Source organism: Notamacropus eugenii, chromosome 1 (assembly GCF_028372415.1).
Source record: "Notamacropus eugenii isolate mMacEug1 chromosome 1, mMacEug1.pri_v2, whole genome shotgun sequence".
Lineage (NCBI taxonomy): Eukaryota > Metazoa > Chordata > Mammalia > Diprotodontia > Macropodidae > Notamacropus > Notamacropus eugenii.
Genome location: NC_092872.1, coordinates 57,251,657 through 57,273,415, shown reverse-complemented (window position 1 = coordinate 57,273,415; position 21,759 = coordinate 57,251,657). Strand labels below are relative to the sequence as shown.

Sequence of the window (21,759 nt, the reverse complement as noted above, 5' to 3'; positions counted from 1 at the left end):
TTCTATTCAGTGCTACATGATGCTTGATTGATTGTCAAACCTATCTGATTGGCTTTGCAAAATCTACTGTATGTTGGTCAGTGAGTTTTAAACTATTATTATCATAGAATGTCATGTCCCATGTGATCTTCTCCATTAATGAGAACCTGACATAGTCTTTTAGAGCTAAAGTGAGGGATAAATCTTAGATCTTTAGTATAGAGTTCTCACATGAGAGACTTGAGAGAAGTCTACTCAGCTGGAAAATAAATTCAAGTCATTCAGTTATTATCCTTAAATAAAATACCCGAAATGTCAGTCTTTCCGTCATTCCCTGACACACTTTTCTTTCTTCCCAGTACATGGAATGGAAGACAGCTAAAATTTCTGTACCCTCTTATGTATTTGTGGATCAGGAGTGAGAACAAGCAGAAGATTTTTGAGAAACTGAAATCACAGAGAGTGTTACCAGAAAGACCTCAAGAGATTGTGGAGGAAAATGGAGGAAAGACAGTGAAAATGAAAAAGTTGTGGAAAAATCCCCTAGTTCAGAGACTGTATGAACTCACTCCCCAAGAGGATTTACAGAAAAGAATAGACCAAAAATTCCAAGTTAAACCCCTAAAAGTGCCTTCCATCCGCTAAAAATGTTATGATCTTAACTCTGACTAGAGTCTACACTGAAGAGAAATTATAAGTATCCCAAATATGAGAAGAATTTTTCTTAGAACTCTGCATTGATTCAACTCAAGGAAATCAAATCAGAGAAGAAATCTTTTAAGTGTTCTAAGTTTGGGAAAGCCTTTATAAAGCTTTCAGACTTGAGTACCCCAGTACTACCATACTTCTGAAGCATTATAAGCATCCAAAGTCTGGGGAAGATCCTCACTGAAAGTTATACTTAAGATTAATTCATTAGAGACTTCATACCAGGACAAGAAAAAAAGAACCAAAAACCATAGTATGATGGAAAGAGCACTGTACTTGGGGTCAGGTCATTCTGACCATTAATAATTATGTGACATTAGGCAAGTAAATATCTCTGGGACTCATTTTCCTTATCTGTAAAATGGGAGGTTGGACTAGGTGATCTCTAAAATCTTTTCAACCTCCAAATCCTATGACCTGAGTGTGGGAAAAGCTTCACTCAGAGCAGAAATGTCATCAGCCATGAAATTAATAATCAACTAATGTCATAAACATGAGAGATTTGTCAAGATGCTACCGAATATAGTAAAATTGCATTTATTTTGATAGCAGGCTGCTTTATTGACTTCACTATTCAGCAAAATGTCCTCTGTCTCAAGTTCTCGGTATATCAAAATAGTACATACGGCAGGTCCTGGAAGACTAAAGACCAGTCCCAGGTTCCTAAACTGTTGCCTCATTAGCTGTATTTGCTGAATTGTACTAATTTTTTTTGCTCAGCAGTGAGGTGAAGCCACAGCATTGGGAAAGAAAGAAAGATTTGATCTCAGTCTACCAACTGGTTTCCTCTGTTTCCCTCCTTTCAGCTCCCTTTTACAGACTCTTGGCATCCTTTGATTTTTCTTTGCTTTTATTTCCTTCATCTTCTATGTCTCTGTTGTCCTGTACAACTTCTTTCATGTGGGGTTAGAGGAAGGGTTCCAGGGTGTTTATGGGTTTCTTTCCTTCCTGATTGTCTATACATAAGGACAAGAAGTAAGAGGGTACTGAAACATTCCTGAAAATTCACTATTAGAGGGCTATAATAATAATAGGGAAGAGGAGGAGGAGGATTCTCAGTAGTGCTATTTTTTAAAAGCCATGATAGAGGAGACCTCTGATGTTCATTATTAGGTCATTATCTTCCCACCAATCCATACTACCTGCTGTTGCCATTCTATCAGTATTCTAGTACCAGTATCTGTGTCCTCTTTTTTCAACTTTATACTTTTTGTCATCCAATATTGCTGTTTCTCTCCTAGCTTCTCTTGTTTCTGTATGTTGAAATAACATTCAGTATGAATAAGAGAGGAAAATATACAACACTGAATTTAGAAGAAAAAATGAAAGTCTTGAGTAGAATCGAATCTGGGCACTCTCTCAAAAGTGTAATGGATGAATTTGGAATCAGTAAATCAACATTTTATGACATTAAAAAAAATAAGAAATTGATTTTGGACTTTGTGTTAAAGCAAGATATGCCATTAGTCGGAGCAGAGAAAAGAAAAAGAACAACAGGTGCCAAATATGGTGATGTTGATGATGCAGTGTACATGTGGTACCAACAAAAGCGTTCAGCTGGTGTTCCTGTTAGAGGTGTGGAACTTCAGGCTGCTGCTGAGAGATTTGCACAGTGTTTTGGTCGAACAGACTTTAAAGCCAGCACTGGTTGGCTTTTCAGATTTCGAAATAGGCATGCAATAGGGAACCGAAAAGTGTGTGGGGAACAAATTCTGAGTTCAATTTCAGAAAATGTTGAACCATTTAGACAAAAGATATCCATGTTCATCAAAGAAGAGAAACTATGTCTGGCTCAGGTGTACAATGGGGATGAGACAGATCTCTTTTGGAAATCAATACCAGAAAATATTCAAGCAAACAAAAAAGATATATGTATGCCAGGGCGGAAAATAAACAAAGAACGGTTGTCAGCTCTTTTGTGTGCAAATGCAGATGGGACCCACAAGTTGAAGTCAGTTATTATTGGAAAATCAAAGCAGCCCAGGTCTATTAAGGATGATGTAAATGCTTTATCGGTGATATACAAATCTAGTAAAGATGTCTGGTTCACCAGAGAATTATTTTCAGAGTGGTTCTTTCAAAACTTCATTCCTGAAGTTAGAGATTTTCAGCTTAATGTCCTGAGGTTGGATGAAAAGGATATAAAAGCAGTGTTACTGCTAGACAATTCTCCTGCCCATCCTTCAGCTGAGTCTCTAATTAGTAATGATGGGAGAATCAAATGTATCTTCTTCCCCCCAAATACTACATCATTGCTTCAGCCAATGAATCAGGGTGTGATCTTGAGCTGCAAACGACTTTATAGATGGAAGCAACTTGAAGAGAGTATGGTAATCTTTGAAGAAAGTGATGAAGAACAGGAAACAGGAGAAAAAACAGTTGCAAAAATCAAAGCTTATAACATAAAAAGTGCAATTTCTAACTGGGCAAAAAGTTGGGATGAAGTAAAGCAAATAACAATAGCAAATGCATGGGAAAATCTACTTTACAAAAAAGAACCAGAATATAATATTCAAGGCTTGGAAAGTGGGGATTATAGAGAAATTCTTGAGCGATGTGGTGGCCTAGAAACCAATTTAGAAGACGTCAGGGTGTGGTTAACTGCAGATAATGAATCATGTTGCCCCCCGAAAATGGAAGATGTTACTAGGAAAGTTACCCAGGAAGAAGGAGTTGTTGAAGAGGAAGTAGAACAACATTCAGCAAAGTTTAAATTATCTAGTGTTCAAGAGAATTTGGATTGTCTTATTGATTTTGTTGATGCCACTCCAGAGTTTCAAAGATTCTACTTCACATTGAAAGAGATGCAACAAGAACTAATCAAAAAACAATCTCAGAGAAGAGTCCGCTCCAAAATTGATAAATTTTTAAAACCAAGGGTTCGTAATATTAAAGATTGTTTTAATTTGCCTTCAACTTCTGGGTCCAGTAATTGAGTCTTCTATGTCAAAAGACTTGTGTTTGATGTATTTGATATAGCAGGGTTGGTGTGAATTGTAATTTTTTTCATTAATTTACCTCATATATGAGTGGCCATTTATATCTTTAGTTTATATTGTGTACAGTACTTGAAAGTAATAAATTTGCATTTCTTTAAAAAATATTCTCCAATTTGGACATTTACTGCTTCAGACAGTAGAGGTTTCATAGTGCTAGAAAAAAATGCATTGAGCATAATGTGGGAAAATCTTTAATCCAAATCCCAAATTATTTCCTATCAGGATAATAATACACAGAGCAAGAGGTAAAATTGTTACTTCTTACCAGGTAAATGTGATATAAAGACACGCTGAACACTTTTTTAATTGATATTTTTTAAAAATATGTATTACATGTATGTCACTGTGCTGGGCACTGGGAGAGATACAGAGTTTATATAAGACAGTGTTCCTGACTTCTGGAGCAGTCAGGTAAGGAAATAAGACATACAAATATCTAATTTAAAATGATAAATATACAAGAAACATGCAAATAAATCAGATTCAAAAGGGGAAAGGTCATTATTGGGAGGAAAGGCTTCATGGAAGAGATACCATTTTAAGTTAGACTTTAAAGAATAGGTGGAAGGTACATATAGATGGCACAGACCATTCCCTCAGACATTGGGGACGGTATGACAAAATAAAGGCATGGAGATGAGAAAGCATAGACCATATGTGAAGATGGCAACTACTTGGCTATAATGTAAAGCTCTGGAAGAGAAAAATGTGAGTTAAAGCTAGAGAGATCAGATGGTGCCAGTTTGTGGAGAGCCCTAAGTCTTAACGCCACGCTTGAAGAGTTTGGTCCTCTTAGTAGACAGTAGAAGAATGATAAAAGAGTTTTGAGTAGAGGAGTGATATCACCAGATCTTTGTATAATGAAGATGTGTCTAGCATCAGTATCAAGTCAACAAACATTAAGCACTTACTGTATGCCAGACACTGTTAAATGCCGGGGATACAAAGAAAGACAAAAAATAATTCATACTGTCAAGGAGCTAACTGTCTAATGGAGACATTCAGCAAACAGCTATGTTCAAAAAAGATACAAGAAGATAAATTGGAGATAATCTTAGAAGGGATGGACATCAAGGGAGATTGGTTGAGGCTTGTGCAGAGAGGTAGGATTTTAGCTGAGCTGCGCATACAATTGCTATTGATGCTCCTCTTTGGGAAGTAAAGGAGAGAAATTCCCTTCCCCTTTTATTTGCTTCATCATTCACAGGAAATGTAGGGGAAAAAAAGCGAGTCCTCAAGAGCTGACACTCCCAGAGTACATCCAGCTTGCTTTTTTATTTTAAGGAGGGAAGCTACTCCTTAACCAAACCCTTCATAACTCTTGTGCCTTCCCTTTGTTAATTATTTCCTGTTATCTGTATAGCTTGTTTGTATATATTTGTTTGCATGTTGTTACATTAGATTGTAAGCTCCTTGAGGGTAAGAATTGTCTTTTTGTATCCCTAGTGATTAGCACTTTGCGTGGCATGCAGGCAATTAATAAATACTGATTGAAAATTCCTATGTTCAGTCACCTTGATTGGGGACTGTCCTCTAGAAAACCAATCTAATATTTTTTTCTCCTGTTAAGTACTTGTTTGGTTTAAGAAGTCAAATGGGTGCTTTAGATTACAGTGGCCCATAGACTCAATTCTGGGCAACTTTGGTAATTTGGAGAGGATCCAGAAGTCTATTTGATATAATTTTTGCTTGCCTCTCCCACTGCCTTGCACTGAGTCTCAACAATACATTTGATGCACAGTCCTTAGACTCTCCTAAAATTTAGGAAATGGCAAACCTCTTCAGTATTTTTGCCAAGAAAACCCCAAATGAGATCACAAAGAGTCAGACACAACTGAAATGATTTAACAACAAAATTTAATAGTGTTTTGTGTGTGTGTGTGTGTACCTAGATTTCCCATACTTGGGTGTACCTGGAGCTTTGGTTACTTACTTTACACAGTTTATTTTAAACAATTATAAACATTCAGCAAAGCTGTATAAAATTCCAGTGGCCTTCTTTGGCATTTAAAAAAGGCCTGCCCCAATTTGAAGGCAGAAAATAACTTTTTTTTTTTTTTAATCTGAAGTTTGGATATAAGATAGAAAATACGGAGACAGGAAGACCCCAATATAATGCATTCATTGTTCAGGTGAGTCTTGATGAAGGTCTATATTAGGACGTTAGCCGTGAGATTAGAGAGAATACCAGTGGATAAATGAGGGAAGAGAAGAGCAAAGACAATACATTAAAAGTTTGAACACAAAAGATTGGCTTCCGTAGTAATAGTGAAGTCTGAAGAAGCAGGCTTGAGTGAAAACAAAGTATTGTGAGGTAGTGGTTGTTTTGTACCTTTGGTCAAAGTGTGTATGTGTGTGTGTATACATATACACACATATAGTTGGTAATGCAAATCAAATATTAAGCATTCACTATACATTAGCATGTTAAACACTGGGGATACAAAGAAAATTCTGTGCCTTCAGGGAGCTTGCACTCTACTCAGGGAGACAATAGTTACAGAAATAATAGAAATGAAATAAAAGCTCTGGGGGGAAAATTGGAAAGAAAAATAATCTTTTTGATAAACCTTACCTAAGAAATATATTCCCTGAAAATTAGAATTAACCAAAATAGAAATCAATGACTCCAAAACAACAAGAACAAAAAAGCGAACGATTGAAAAAAATAGAAGAAAATAAGATCTGATGTAGAAAACAACTTAGAAAATAATCAAGGAAAGATCATTGAAGAATAATCAGACTCCCTAAAAACCATGATTTTTTTTTAAAAAAAGCTTAAACACTGTATTTAAAGAATATGCAAATGAAAACTGTTCATATCTATTAAGACCAGAGAATAAAATTAAAATATAAAGAATTTATTGATCTTATATCAAATTTTTCTGATGAGGGTTTGATTTCTAAGAGCCATTCCCCAATAAATAAGTAGTCAAAGGATATTAATAAATAGTTCTTAAAAGAACTGCAAAGTATAACCACATGAAAAATTCTCTAAACCACTTATAATGAGAAATTATAATCAAAGCGACTCAAGTTTCACTTCACATCCTGAAAACTGGCAAAAATAGCAAGAAATGGTAGTAGTCAATGTTGGAGGGCTTCTGGGAAAACAGGCACACTAATACATTATTGCTAGAGCTATAATATGGTACAACCATTTTGGAAAGTAATTTGGAATTTGCAAATTAAGTAACTAAAATGTCTATATCCTTAGAGCAAGAGACGCTGTCACTGGACTTACACCCCAAACAAGTCATCGATAAGGAAAAGTTCCCCATATACTCCAAAATATTTGGAAACAAACAGATGCTCATCATTTGGGGAGTGGCTAAGCCAGTTGTGGTACGTGAATGTAATAGAATACTACTGTTATGTAAGTTATGTAATGATGAATACAGAGAATCATGGAAAGATCTCTGTGAACTGATACAAAGTAAAGTAGAACCAAGGAAACAATAACACCAAAAATGTAAATCGAACAATTAAACATCAAAAAGTATGAAAAGTTAATGTAACAAAATTATAAAGATCAAACAGGACTCAAATGAAGATGTATGAGAAAACACCCCCAACCTACCCCTTTGTGGAAATTTAAAATCCCACACATGTTTTTATACATTATACATTTTTGGATCTTTCCAGTGTATCAATCAGTTGTACTGATTTTTTTTTCCTCTAAAAAAAAACATTTGTCATATGGGACGGCTCTCAGAAAAGGGAAAGGAAGGGACATGTGGGATACTGTGGTTATGTAAGAAACAGAAAATATCAGTTAAAAAAAAATTTAAAAATACAGACCAACTCCTGAAAGAAACCCTCAAAGGAAAAGTCCCAGGAATGTCATACCCAAAAATGCATAACTCCCATGTCAAAGAAAAAATACTTCAGATATCCAGAGAATTTAAATACAGAGTAACCACCGTCAGGATCACACTCAAAATGGCACCTTCCATTATAAATGAGAGGAGATTTTCAAATATAAAATCCCCAAAAACAAAACATATGGGCTTATAACTAAGAATAAGCTATCCTACAAAGCTAAGTATAGTCCTATAGGGAAAAAGTAGGATCTCTGATGGAATAGAAAAACTTTTAATTTAAATTTTTCAATTTCAATTCACTTTCAAATTTTCAAAAATTTCAAAAGAATTCCTGAGGCAAGGAAAAATACAGTTGAGTAGGAACCTGGTAATGCAAATACAAGAAAAATCTAGACAGAAAAATATTGGAATAATTGAAAGGGGCAATATGATGCTAAAGGGGCTAACATTCTGAAAGAGAGAAGAAAATTGTCTCTTTAGAACTTTTATGTCTCAAAAAGCATTGAGGAAGTTAAATAAAAAAGGAACTGACTGGATTGATTCTGTTCTGAAGTTTTTAAGAGGGGAAAAAGAAGGGAGAGTAAAAGGAATACATTAATGTAGAAAGGAGAATGAAGGGGTGAAATTTATGATTTCTCATACCTGCTGTACATAAAAATTAACATGGAGGAGGGGTTTGGGGCACTGGCCATCACATGTGCTTCATTCTCATCTGAATTGGACAAAGAAGAGTTGAAAACCAACACACAAAGAACTTTGTGTAGAAATAAACTCAACAGAGAAACAGGTGGGGAAAAGGAAAAGTATTGTTAAGAGAAAGAATAATGCCAAAGAGAGAATAGTCAGAAGCAAAACAAACCTCCTGATCCTGAAGAGGAGATTAAAAAGAAAAGAGAAGAACTGGAAACTGAGGGATGCCCATCAATTGTGGAATAGCTGAACAAATTGTAGTACATAAATGTAATCTAATATTGTGCCACGAGAAATGAAAAAAGAAAGAATTGTGGAGAACCTTGGGAAGTTTGAAATGATGCAGAATGAAGTAGGCAGAACTAAGAAAATTATATAATAATAATTTAAACAACAACAAGGAGAACCTAATGATAGCAATCACCAACATAGCACTTACTAATGTGCCAGGCATATGCTAACCACTTTACGATTATTTTATTTGTTCATTATAACACTGGGAGGTAGGTGTCATTATTACCCCCATTTTATAGATGAAAACAACTGAGGCAAATAGAGGTTCAATGATTTGCCAGGGTCACACAGCTGATTAGTGTCTAAGGCCAAATTCAAACTCAAGTCTTCTTGACTCTAGGTCTGGTGCTCTTTCCACTGCACGACCTACTGCCAATAGCAACATTGAAATGAAAAACAATTTTGAAAAGCTTAAGAACTCTAATCAACACAATGACTAATCACTTCTTCAGGGGATCTATGATGAAGCATGAGATGTACATTTTTGGGCATAGCCACTGCCAATTTGTTTAACTTGACTTTGCTTATTTGTTGCAAGGGTTTTTTTCCCCCTTCTGTTTTTAATTGGTAAGAAAGGGAGATGGAAGGGAGGATAACAATAATGCCAAAAATGAGAGCCATTGGAACATTTTTTAAAATGCAGAGAACAAAAGGAGATTCTGAAGAAGGCACAGACAGAAAGGACAGTTTTTAAAGTAACTCATTGAATTTATCATATACTTTTAAAAAAAAGCAATCCATATAAAATGGAGATTCACCTTGTTGCATAAAATCCTTTTTGTGTTCTGTATTTATTGAAATAGGTGGCTGTGGATTGAGTGCCAGACCTGAAGTCAGAAAAACTCATCTTCCTGAGTTCAAATCTGAGCCCAGACACTTATTGGCTATGTGACCCTGAGCAAGTCACTTAATCCTGTTTGCCACAGTTCTTCATCTGTAAAATGAACTAGAGAAGGAAATGGCAAACCCCTTCAGTATCTTTGCCAAGAAAAACCCAAACGGGGTCATGAAGAGTCAGACACTACTGAAGGACAACAAAATTCATGGAAAAATCCTTACTTAAGTAAAGGATTTCATAAATTAAAAAAACTGTCTCTCCCATTTGCCTCTGTAAGTGAATAAGTGGAGAAAAGGCTCCGAGTCAATCTGTATCCAGGAGATATGGGATTTTGGTGGGGGGAGGGAGTGGTACAAATGCTACTGTCAATATTTTTCTGTCAAGAGATTCTTATAAGCTTCCCTTAAGGGAAAACTGTCATGGTGGTCTCAATACCACTAGGCTGAATCTTGTAGCATATGTCTTGTCTCTGTCATATTCAAATAGATATATCAAGGTCTAAGGTCTTCTTCATATCCTTACCTAAGGTTTTCTTTTGGGAACATCAGAATTTAGGTCTTTTCTATATCTTCTCAAAAAGAGTCCTCAAAGCACTGAGCAGAGAACAGTCTTTGTTTAAACCAACAGCAATAACAAAAGAACCCACAAATTATTCGCACTCGAGCCTCTAAACAGTCACTAGTCCTTCTATCATGGGTGTATTCTGTCTCTCAGGAATTTTTACACTACTTTAGTCTTGGTAGAGCTCTCCCCAAATTGGAAAGGTGCGTGAAGTAGAGTAGCCTGTCATTGGGTGGCTGCTGTTGCTGTCGTTTGTCATTCATTTTAACCGTATAACTCACCGTATCCACAAAAGGTAAAGTCTGGGTTTACTCCATATCATAGCTCAATCCTTTGCTGCTCCAAACATAAAAGTTCTTGTTCAGTTTAGTATTTCCTTTTAAGAGTCCAAGAACACTTCACTGTTCTACCACTACTTCTATCCCCTGCTTCCATCCCAAGCCATGATTCCTTAGGTCACAGGGTTCCCCAAAAGGCATATGTTACAAGATTTGGCCTAGTGATATTGAGACGACCATGACAGTTTTCCCTTAAAGGAAGCTTATAAGAATCTCTTGACAGAAAAATATTGACAGTAGTAATTTTTTAAGTTTAGTAGAGCTATGTTTCCAAAAATAGTATCTTTCTAGCAGTTAGCGTGTTTTTCTTCTTGTAGCTGTGTACCCCTCCCCAAAATCCCATGTGCCTCAAATCCTGACATGCAAAGTGGCCAACTCCAGGTGGCCACCAAAATCATGGTGTATCCCAGATAAATCCCTCCATCAGAAGGGCACTTTGGAGCATGCCTTTCCAGTTGAATGGACCCATGTTTCTGTACTCCCCAATGCAGCCTCATCTTTACGTGAGTCCTACTTGGTTAATGTGTGTGTCTATCTGAGTGGTATATCAGGATGCCTTCTCTCCTTTCTCTTTCCCCTCTTCCCCATTGCTTGCCAATAAGACTTTGCATTGAACTGATTCCTGTTGTTTTACATGTTGTTCTCAGCATCTGAAATCATTAAGTTGCTGTTTTTCCCAACTCTCTGGCTGGTCTATGGGCCTTCCAGCTGAGTTCACAGATAAGGACTTAACCCCATTGGTAGTTGCACCTACACTGGGGGGAGCATGATGCTATGAACTCAGTTGTAGAAAACAAGGATCAAAAGGAGAACCCTATAATCCTCCTGGGAAGGACTTCCCTTATGCCAGAGGACTGTCATAAAACAGTATGCTTCCCTGAAGTGGGGTACTCAGCTACATAGACTTCCTTCTGGGAAACTTAGTCTAAATATCTGATCATATTTTTTCTCCTACCTCTTATACTATTCTGCTTCTCTTCTTTTTTTGTCTGTCTCTATATGAGACCTTTTGAAGGTCAAGCTCCAAATGGGAGGAGGGGGTAAATAGAAGTAAACACTTTTGAGGAGGGATAGGGTCAAAAGAGAGTATAGAATAAATGGGGAGCAGGATAGGATGGAGGGAAATATAGTTGGTCTTTCACAACATGACTGTTAAGGAAGTGTTTTGCATAAACTACACATGTATAACCTATATTGAATTGCATGCCTTCTCAGTGGGGATAAGTGGGGAGGAAGGGAAAGAAGTTGGAACTCAAAATTTTCAAAATGAATGTTAAATACATGCAACTGGGAAATAAGATATGCAGGAAATAGGGTATAGAAATCTATCCTGCCCTACAAGAAAATAGAGGGGATGGGGATAAGAGAAGGGAGGGGTGTGATAGAAGGGAGGTCAGATTGGGGGAAGGGGTAATCAGAATCCACACTACCCTGGGGTGGACAGAGGAGAGAAATGGGGAGAAAATTTGGAACTAAAAATCTTGTGGAAGTGAATGTTGAAAACTAAAAATAAATAAAAATTTAAAAAATAAATAAAGGCTAAGCACAAGAATATATAGTTCAGGTAGACTAATTGGCTTTGAGTCAGTCACTGTGGTATGAATAGTGTAAGAAGGCAAAGAATTCACAACTTATTAAAGAATTAACCTTGTAAAGGCAATTTCATGTTGCATTAAGGAGACATTTCTTCCACCAGTGGTATGGAAACTCAGATAGAAACAGATCCCTGCAGGGGAATATTGACTTAAAAAAACATCAAATTAAAATGATCAGTGTCAGATTTTTATTTTGTGAAACATTTCCCAGTTATATTTTAATCTGGTTCTGATTTGCACTTGGAAGTTTGAGGGAGGTCACTCAATTTTTGCATCATATAAATGAAAGAATGAATAAAGCTTTTATTAAGTATTTACTATGTTCAAAGCTCTGTGCTAAGTGCTAGGGACACTGATGGAAAAATGAGACAATCCCTGCTCTTAGAGAGCTCACATTCTAATGACTGAAAAGCAAATATTGAAAAGTTTGCCTTCAAGTCATGCAAAAGGTCCTGTGGTTCTTGGGAACAAGGACAAAGTAGAAGGTAATGCCTCTTCTTTAATGTCACTTCCTCTGATAAAATCCTATCACTTTCTGATGTTTAACCATTTGATGCATTCAAGGACTTTTTGTGACAAGAACTTTCTTTTCTGGTCTATGGCTGTAGCATCCGTAGGAGCTGTTATGTTCACAGAAGTTATTTCCTAGGATGATGTCTGAGTGGAGAGCAATGGGCTGGAAGAATTGCTGTTCCCAAACCTCTTGGATTCAGAGTCCTGGGCTGTCCTGATATATCAGGATCCAAGGGGGAATGGAGGCTAAGATGGTAGTAGTAGTTTGACTTGTGTGGCACATGCTTGCCTCCTGTCTTTCAAGGTGCCCTGCTGCTTCAGCTAGGCTCACTTTCCTGTGCTGTATATGGCAGTTGGTTGACAGTGGAGATGATTGGGTACTTCTCCAGGGAACTGTTTCCACAGATGATGGCTGTGAAGGACTGGGCTGGAAGCAAGACAAATGATCTGGGAGTGCTACTGTTACCAAGGCTTTCATGTCTTTCTGCTGAGGAAATTAAAATCATTTTGTTTCATGTAACAATTGATTCTATCCTGCAATTGACCCTATTCTGTATTACTGTTTCATTTTGTATAATTGCTGAAGCCACATTTTTCTATCCCTGAGTTAAGTTCAGAAATGCAGCTCTTCCTCTGAGTTAAAGTTACAAGTTAATTTGTTATCATCCCCCAAAAGTATATTGTCTAACTTTGCCTGTCCTTGTACAGTCAAGGAGGGTCTTATCTCCTTAACAAACCCTTCTAATCCCCAGGGAATCTACTGAGTGGGATAGACTTAGTGAAGACTCCTCAGATTGTAATTTTTCTCCCAGGGGTGAGGTAAGGCCTAAAGGCTCAAGGTTACAATATTTTTAGAATAGAATAGTTCCATATAAGGATATAAAACTGTGTAGTGTATTAGGGTCTCAATGATTGGACAAAACTTACATAATTCCTCGATGTCTTCGTTTCAAAAGGGATTGGTTAGATTTCGTTAGAATGTAAGACCATATTCTCAGCTAATGAGGATAATGGTCAGTGGGGGGAGGAGGGACTTGCGTTAGGGTCTATATAAATCACTGTCCTGTTCTTTGTCTTCGGCTTTCCTACTCCTACAGGTGAGCCCCGCTTCTCGAGAATCGAATAAATCACTTTTCTGTCATCACTTTGAGAGGGCTCTGAGTAATTGATTTATGTAGGGACCTGAGCCACCCCACACAGTTTGGGGGCATGCCCGGGATCTGTGACCTTTCTGAGAGACGGCTGACAGCTCAGTTCAAAGACTGGGTGCCGGTGGGGAGATTTCCCCATCGTCCTTGAAAAGGGCTGCCAGGCCTCCCTCTCTGCAAGGTAACGACCCGAAGCAGAGGAACTCAGTGAAGACAGAAAAGAATAGAGATAGGGACTCCAAAGACTCTGAAGCTGTGAAGTGTGTAAAAATGCCAACCGGTTGGTGTTGAAGTTTGTAGTCAGGCAACTTGTACGCATATACGACCCAGCGGTAAGCGCGGGGGGAGCCTGGGGGTCAATTTGTTGAGTCTTAGATAGACTCGGGGAGAAGGTGACGACTCCCAACCAAATTAGTGGACTGCAGCACCCCAGGGTGAAGGGCCCCCCCAAAAACGTTTGCTGGGTGACTGCTGGTGACGGGCGACCCTCACCTGAGAGCTGGCAAGAGAGCTAGCAGGAGAGCTAGCAAGGGAGCTAGCACAATTCGTTGAGTCTCAGACTTGGAGGTGTTGGCGACAACCCTCGACCAAAGAAGCTAGCAGGAGAGCTAGCATAATTCCTGAGAAGCTAGCAGGAGAGCCAGCGGGAGAGCTAGCAAGGGAGCTAGCACAATTCATTGAGTCTCAGACTCGGAGGTGTTGGCAACAACCCTCGACCAAAATGGGACAAAAGCAGTCCAGGAATAGAGCTTCGGAGTGGAGTCAGGAAGAAATACCAGTAAATAGTCCCTTGGGAAACCGATTGCAAAATTGGCATGAATTACCAAATTATAGAGAAAAGAATGTAGAAGAAGATGATTAAGTACTGTTGTTTCATATGGGGTGAAAAGACATCGGAGGAGGAGGCACAATCTGGCCCAAATATGGTTCCTCCGAGGATTGGGTTTGCCAAAAATTTAAACCTATATGTACTATTCTATTCTGTTAAATGTTTTGTCTGTATATGTTGTGTTGGTATTTCTGTGTGAATGAAAGTCTGTGTGTCTCTGTTTTTATCTGATAAGGTTGTAAATTTAGCCAGCCAGCCAGAAGGAGCAGAAAGGCTGAGCTGAACTGTCCTTGAAATTCCTGTTACTCCCTTTCTTCAACCCCTCCAGACTAGTTTCAAAAGGGCAGAGGGACAAGGAGGGAGAGAAAGGAAAAAAAAAAATCTTTTCCCTCAGACCTAAGAGGCATGCTAGCAACCAATTAACCATTTCCTGCCTCACCCAAAAGAAGAAATTTTAGTGTAATGGGAAATAACAGAAAGTTAAGTGAATTCATTCTGGTCGTATTTGGAATTGTGAATAGGTGAAATGTGTCATTCTTAATTTAATGTTTCAGATAGGTTAGAATTTATTAAAGTTTGGTGGAAGTAAGCAGAAGATTAGAAAGTAAAAAATCTCAAGTAAGCAACTTAGAGCTGAGAGTTTTGGATTTAGGTTTAATTAGATCAATATATTTGATGCCAGACAATGTATTTAAAGTAAAAAGATAATAAGTTTAGGTTTTTCTTTTTCTTTGCAGGGTGGGAGGGCCAGAAAGGGGTGGCCTTGGGAATCCCGGCACAAATAAGAGGAGGGCAGAGACACCCAGTAGCATTTCTGCCAAAAATGTTAGATCCAGTAACAAAAGGATAGGTATTTGTTAGATGCAACATTGATCTAATGTAACTGTTACACAGTTCTAAATTTTGTAATTTATTACATATAGATTGGGGTTTTAAAAAGATGTGATAGAAATTTGATAATTTGAAACTTACATTTGGTTATAAAAAAAAGAGCTGAATAGGTTAATGGCTTCTTTTAAGTTTTAAGTAAACTTAAATAAGTTTAAATTTTTAGGTAATCCATCTAAATATTGTATTAGAAATTGCATTGTTAAGCTAAATAGTGAATTGGTTAAAAAGAGTTGTTATGAATTTTTTTTTTGTAAGAGTTTTCTTGTTGTAGCATTCTTATTAAGAAAGTGAGAATGCTTTAAAAATGTACATGTATATATATATAGGTGTGATTTTCAAGCCTGTTTCATCTGAGCATGTATTATGTTAAAAGTTTATTTCTGTTGTTGAAAAGGAAATTTTAGCTAAAATTGTTTTTGCCATGAATCAAGCATTTACTCTAAAGTTAATTTTTTAAAAGAAAGTTTATGGGCAAATGTGAAAAGGCTGCGGGTTTAGGTCTTGTCTTGTGATTTCTGTCAATTAGTTTCAAGGGGATTGTGATAAATTGGAAACTGTTCATAAGAGAGGAAATATTTGTTGTATTAAGAAATACTTTATAAAATCTTTCGTATGGGTTTTTGGAAGGCCTACCTATCCAATTTGTATTTGTAAGTTACAAAAGTGGGAAGAATTTAGTTTCTCTAATAGGATATGAAAATGCGATTGGTGTCATCTGAAATTTATTGTTCGGGTTCATAGCTAAAACAATTTGTTATCACTTATGAAAATTATGTTTGCCATTTGTAATTCTAATGCTAAAACCTAAAGCTGGTACACTGTGTGTATATATGGGAAAAGACGCAGTCCTCAGGCTAGTAACAAGTACAGACCAAGAAGCTGAGAAGATTGTATATAGAACTTGCTTTGGTGAGAATTTGAAAATGTGTAAGAAATGATCTTCAGTGATTGGCTCTTTAGGGCAAATTTAGGATCTAAGAAGTAAGTAAAATCCCTGGGGACATTCTTTCTAAATCTAATGGGAATAAATAGATATTGTATCATTGTTACATAGAACAAAATTGGGATTCAAAGTTAGCTGTAATTGTATTTTATTTACAGGGGGATTCAAGGAAAGGAATCCCTTACAAAAAAAAAAGGCGGGGGGGCAGGTGGTCTGGGAGCTCCAGGAATGGTCTTGATGGGAGTGGCCAGTAAACTGGAGATTTGGACTGATAGAATTAAGAGTGGGAAGTAGAATAGACTTGGGCATAGTGATAGAGTGGACCTTAGGAGAGCCAGTTCACGTGGAAAAAAAAAACCAAGGAGTTTTCAAGGTGAGGTTTTCCAGGGCCTTTAGACAAATGGGACTAAAACTCTTTTGGGGTAATAGACAAAGGTCCCAACTTGGAATGAGATCTTTACATGTTACAAAATGATGTAAAAGCAATTAGTATTAAAACAATTAACTGAATTAATTACTGAGACTAAATCAGAGACAACTTCAGTTTGGGAAAAAGAATTTCAGTCTAATTTTCTTAGAGGTAGGTAGCCTCTGGTAATATTTGGCATTGAAAGTTAAATGATTGTTTTGATTTGAATTCATTACATGAACATAAAAATTCAAGTTAGTGTTTGAACTTATCACATGTGTACCTCATTCTTTTAGATTGAGCAGGGTTAGAAAGAGATAAAGTAGTTTGGGAAACAGATATAAATCTACTAGAGCAATGACTTTTGATTGTTATTCAATCAGGAAGTAGAACATGTATAGAAAGGCATGTAGGCTACTTAGACCTGCTTCAAAGATGTTCCTTGGCCAATGTGAAATTAGTCATGTCTGAAACTGATTATTGGAGCTTGCTATTTTAAGATTTTTGTGGGACTATTAACTGACTGTTCTTCTGAGTCTAACTCCAGGTGTGGATAGCAAGAGAGGTGGTCTGAGCCACTGATCCATGATGCCAATAAGCCTGTGAGATGCTGGTATGAACTGCAAAAGGTGATCTCATGGGAAGGTCGGGAGAGCGACTGTTCAGTCTGGGCTGAGGTAGGATTCTCCTGACTCAATTTCCCCACTGACACCTGGCAGACTTGAAGCCTGGCTGAACGCCAGTTAACAATCTACTCCTGCCTGGAATTGACATGAAGTCAGGGAGATGTTGTTTCCCTTCATTGTCCCTACTCTTAGTGGCAAATTCCTAAAATCAGAAGTTTTGTAAGTAAAAATACCACATCTGTTGAATAATAGATTGTTGGTAGGGGAACATCTGAGGTCAAGTCTAAAATTAAGCTATTAGGCTTAGGACTTTAGGCCAACAACAATAAGTTAGGGTCCTTTAATTCTTAGTAATAGTGTGGAGATGGTTAGGTTAAGGGCTTGTGAGACTAGCATGCATAGTTATTATTTTGTCTTAGTTGGTTAATGTTAAATGAAAAATGGTTTGTGGACTATATTGTAAATGCTTTAAGAGAAGCATCACATGATCAGAAGTTGGAATTGTTTTATGATGTGATATGCACTGTGTTAAAAATGATTATTTCTTGTATTTATATAAGTACTGGAGCCTGGTATTGACTCCTTAGTGAAATCTCATCTTCCTAATGAGGGAATGAATAATGACTTACTGTGAAATGTAGAAGCTGCATTTTAATGTGAATTTTCTTTTCTTTTAAAAAAATGACAATTTGTCAAAAGTTTCAATTGTGATTTTTGTAAGAGTGATAGGAATGGTAATCTAAGATGGTATTAAGTTCAGTTTTGTAGGACAGTGGACATCTGGATTTCTACAAGAAGATGAATAGAAGAAGATGCTGAGATGCTGTGCTAAAGACTGTTTGAAGGAGCATCCAGATCAGAAAACTGCATAAGATGATATTTTTCCCCAGACTGCTGTATGAGATGGAACCTCTAAATGGACAGTTCATTAAATTAAATCTCTGTATCTGTACTTATGACAAGGGGACTGCCCCCTGTAATTTGCTAATGTGTCAGTCAACTTTGCTTCCTTCCCATATTCATAAAAAAAAAAAAGGAAGATAGATGAAGGGAAGGATTCATAAGGGAAAGAATGTGAAGAGGTATTTATTGATTGGATTTAGATATGGAAAAAGGAAAAATAAGAGGAGGGGAAGAATATGGGTAAGTTGAACCTTGAACTATCTATTCCCCCATCCCAATTCAGAAAATGTTTAGCATGATTGGGAAGCCAGTAGACAAAGTTATGGAAGGTTATTGCATTAAAAAATTTTAAAGTTGTTTACTTTCATTTATAATTATTGCTATTAGCTATTAAACACTCAAGCTTCATGCTTGGAGACACACTTTGTCGGTATTAAAAGCTCCGTTTGAAGCGTGTGTGAGAACACACAGAATTTGGAAAGGGATAGCCAATGAGGTAAATATATATATTCATTATAAGTTTTGTTATTTGGGGAACTATACTAGGATTATTATTGTTTGTTCTTAACAGGATTCTCTGTTCAGCAATTGTCCTAAGCCATTAATCACAATATCTAAACAGGACTCGTCTATTAAGACTGGGTGGACTTGACAAACCGTGGGAACAATGCAACCAAAATGTAGTACCCTGGAAATGTCCCTTTTAGGCATGATCCTGTTCCCACTGCTGGGACACCAGGCCCCAGTTATCAACCCCCCCCCCCCTTGAAAATAGTTTCCTGGCCCTAATTAAGACCATTGCGGACACCTTTGAGGTATCCGACTGTTGGATTTGTGGGGGGACCTCAGCGGTTAAGCCAATGGCCATGGGTAGCAGTACCGCTGAGTCCAGTCTGGATTTTAAGTACATGACAGAACAAGATTCTGGACAAGCCAAGAGAAACACCAAGGGTCTTGGTGAACATTGTTTAAACCAAACAGGACCTGAATTGCAGGAGACATGGCTGGGAGAAAGTAATTGTAAATGGACATTCACACAAAGGCCAGAAACCCTGGCTCGTATTGATTGTGCCCAGTATGCAAACAGATGGGATCAGAACGGTATTACCTGTTCAGATGGTAGGGTGATTCCCTGTACACATTCATTTTTCCCACCCTCTTCATACGAAGAGAGAACAAAAGGAGAATATCATGAAAGTTGTGGGTATAAGTTTTACAACCCCTCTGATCCCAGAGAACCATGTGAAGGGTGTCACGACCATGACTATTTGTGGAGTTGTATATATATGAATAGAATTAAGAATAACACAGAATATAAAGAATGGGTATGGAAGTGGGAGAATGGAACACATAGGATGATGTTTGATACTTTCTAGAGTGTAATCAATAGAACTGGGGAGAATTATCAACATTGTAGATGGAAGAAGAAACAACAACTATGGAAGGGTAAGTCAGAGATCATGAAAGGGGGACCATTAGGCCTGGATGATGTGAAGTACTTTCCGGCTGTGGATTATAGAGTAAGACTGTTTCTAGAGGAAAATCCTGCTTTGAGAGGGCATTATTGGATATGTGGACAGACAACCTATACTCACCTTCCGCTAAACTGAAGAGGTGTTTGTTACATTGGATTGGTGAGACCTAAATTCTTTTTCTTGCCTGAATCAGGGAAACAGCATCTAGGGGTCCCTCTATATGATGATCTAGCAAAAAGAAAGAGGAACATCGACACCTCCCTCACTCAGACTGGAAATGCAAATGGGTGGGGCGATACTTGGCCTCCTGAGAGGATAATCAGAGAGTATGGGCCTGCATCTTGGGCTCAAGATAGGAGCTGGGGTTATAGAACCCCTATATATCTATTAAACAGACTAATCAGACTTCAAGCAGTAGTTGAAGTTATAACCAAACAGTAAAGGCTTTGGACTTATTGGCTGATCAAGCCACACAAGCTAGGGAAGCAGTACTGCAACATAGATTAATCTTAGATTATTGACTTGCAGAAGAAGGAGGAGTTTGTGGGAAACTCAATTTATCTACATGTTGCTTAAAAATTGATGATAATGGAAGGATAGTGAAAGAGATCACCAAGAATATCAGGAAAGTTGCTCATGTTCCCATACAAACTTGGGGCTCCCCTTTCAATACATCCTGGTGGTCCTGGTTTGAGGGGAGCTGGTGGAAGAGGTTACAGTGGTTCGGCCTTATAGCAGTTAGTGGCATTGTATTACTTCCTATTTGTTTACCTTGTTTGATCTCACTAATTACTAAAATAGTTAGAAATTCTTTACTAAAACTTGCTAGAGTAGAAGAAAGGACTGAAGGAGCCATTCGATTGATGATATTAAAGAAGGAAGGTTGGGCACCTGTGGAGACAAGAGACATGAATGATCCTGATTGGGATGAGGAGATTAATAGACAGTGTGAGATTATGTTACAGAACTTCGGTTGAAACATCCGTGAGAAGTCTTCAGGCTGATAAAATAAGAGGAGGGATTGAGTGGGATAGACTTAGTGAAGACTCCTCAGATTGTAATTTTTCTCCCAGGGGTGAGGTAAGGCCTAAAGGCTCAAGGTTACAATATTTTTAGAATAGAATAGTTCCATATAAGGATATAAAACTGTGTAGTGTATTAGGGTCTCAATGATTGGACAAAACTTACATAATTCCTCGATGTCTTCATTTCAAAAGGGATTGGTTAGATTTCGTGTCTAGAATGTAAGACCATATTCTCAGCTAATGAGGATAATGGTCAGTGGGGGGAGGAGGGACTTGCGTTAGGGTCTATATAAATCACTGTCCTGTTCTTTGTCTTCGGCTTTCCTACTCCTACAGGTGAGCCCCGCTTCTCGAGAATCGAATAAATCACTTTTCTGTCATCACTTTGAGAGGCCTCTGAGTAATTGATTTATGTAGGGACCTGAGCCATCCCACACACTACTGACTCAGATCTACTTACAAGGTCTGTGAGATGCTGATAGATCCCAGTAAAAAAAATTAACATTTCTTAATTGTCAGAGAAAAGTGGTCACTAGCCGCATTTGGGTATGCTAGCCCATTTTCCTTAAAATAAACACATTGTCCCCTTTTTGGTGATGCTGTTATCTACCCTGTGACCAATTGTATGATCTTCCCCACCTACCCAACTTTGTACTCCCCAAACTATATTAAAGTTAGCCCTTCCTTGGGATCTTTGGCCATTGACCCAATTTATTGGTTACTGCTAGCCTCACTAATAAATTGACATTACTCAGGTCATTGTCTTTCAGTTTACCTTAATTTTTGTATCTAACACTGCCTTTTGGCAGCAGTTGGTAGGCAGTTTTTGCTGGTGGTGATGTGGGAACAACATTCTCTTGGTTCTGTTCACTTCACCATGAATCAGTTCATGTAAATCTTCCTAGGTTTTTCTGAAATTATCCTGCTTCTCATTTCTGATAGCACAACAATATTCCATTACAATCGTATACCATAATTTGTTCAATCATTTCCCAATTGATGGGCTTCCTTTCAATGACCAATTCTTAGCCACCACAAACAGAGCTACTCTAAATACTTTTTACATATGGATCTTTTTCCCTTTTTTATGATCTCTTTGGAATACACACCTAACAGTGACATTGCTGGATCAAAGGGTATGCACAGTTTTATAGTTCTTTGGGCTATAAAT

The 21,759-nt window shown here is 37.6% G+C and overlaps 2 protein-coding genes across 4 annotated transcripts in view; one reads left to right on the top strand and one right to left on the bottom strand.

Annotated features, from left to right (window-relative positions):
• Nucleotides 1-20,977, top strand: part of TIGD7 (tigger transposable element derived 7) — a 39,401-nt gene extending 18,424 nt beyond the window's left edge. For all 3 annotated transcript variants that reach the window (XR_011972607.1, XM_072634773.1, XM_072634762.1), the window contains exon 2: nt 339-20,977. Coding sequence is in view for 2 of the 3 variants with exons in the window: in XM_072634773.1 (XP_072490874.1) it covers nt 1,965-3,623 (1,659 nt within the window). In the remaining variant the exon portion in view is untranslated. The remainder of the gene's footprint in view (nt 1-338) is intronic.
• ZNF263 (zinc finger protein 263) overlaps nt 1-21,759 on the bottom strand; it is a 70,876-nt gene that overhangs the window by 13,456 nt on the left and 35,661 nt on the right. The gene's annotated exons all lie outside the window — the stretch shown is intronic.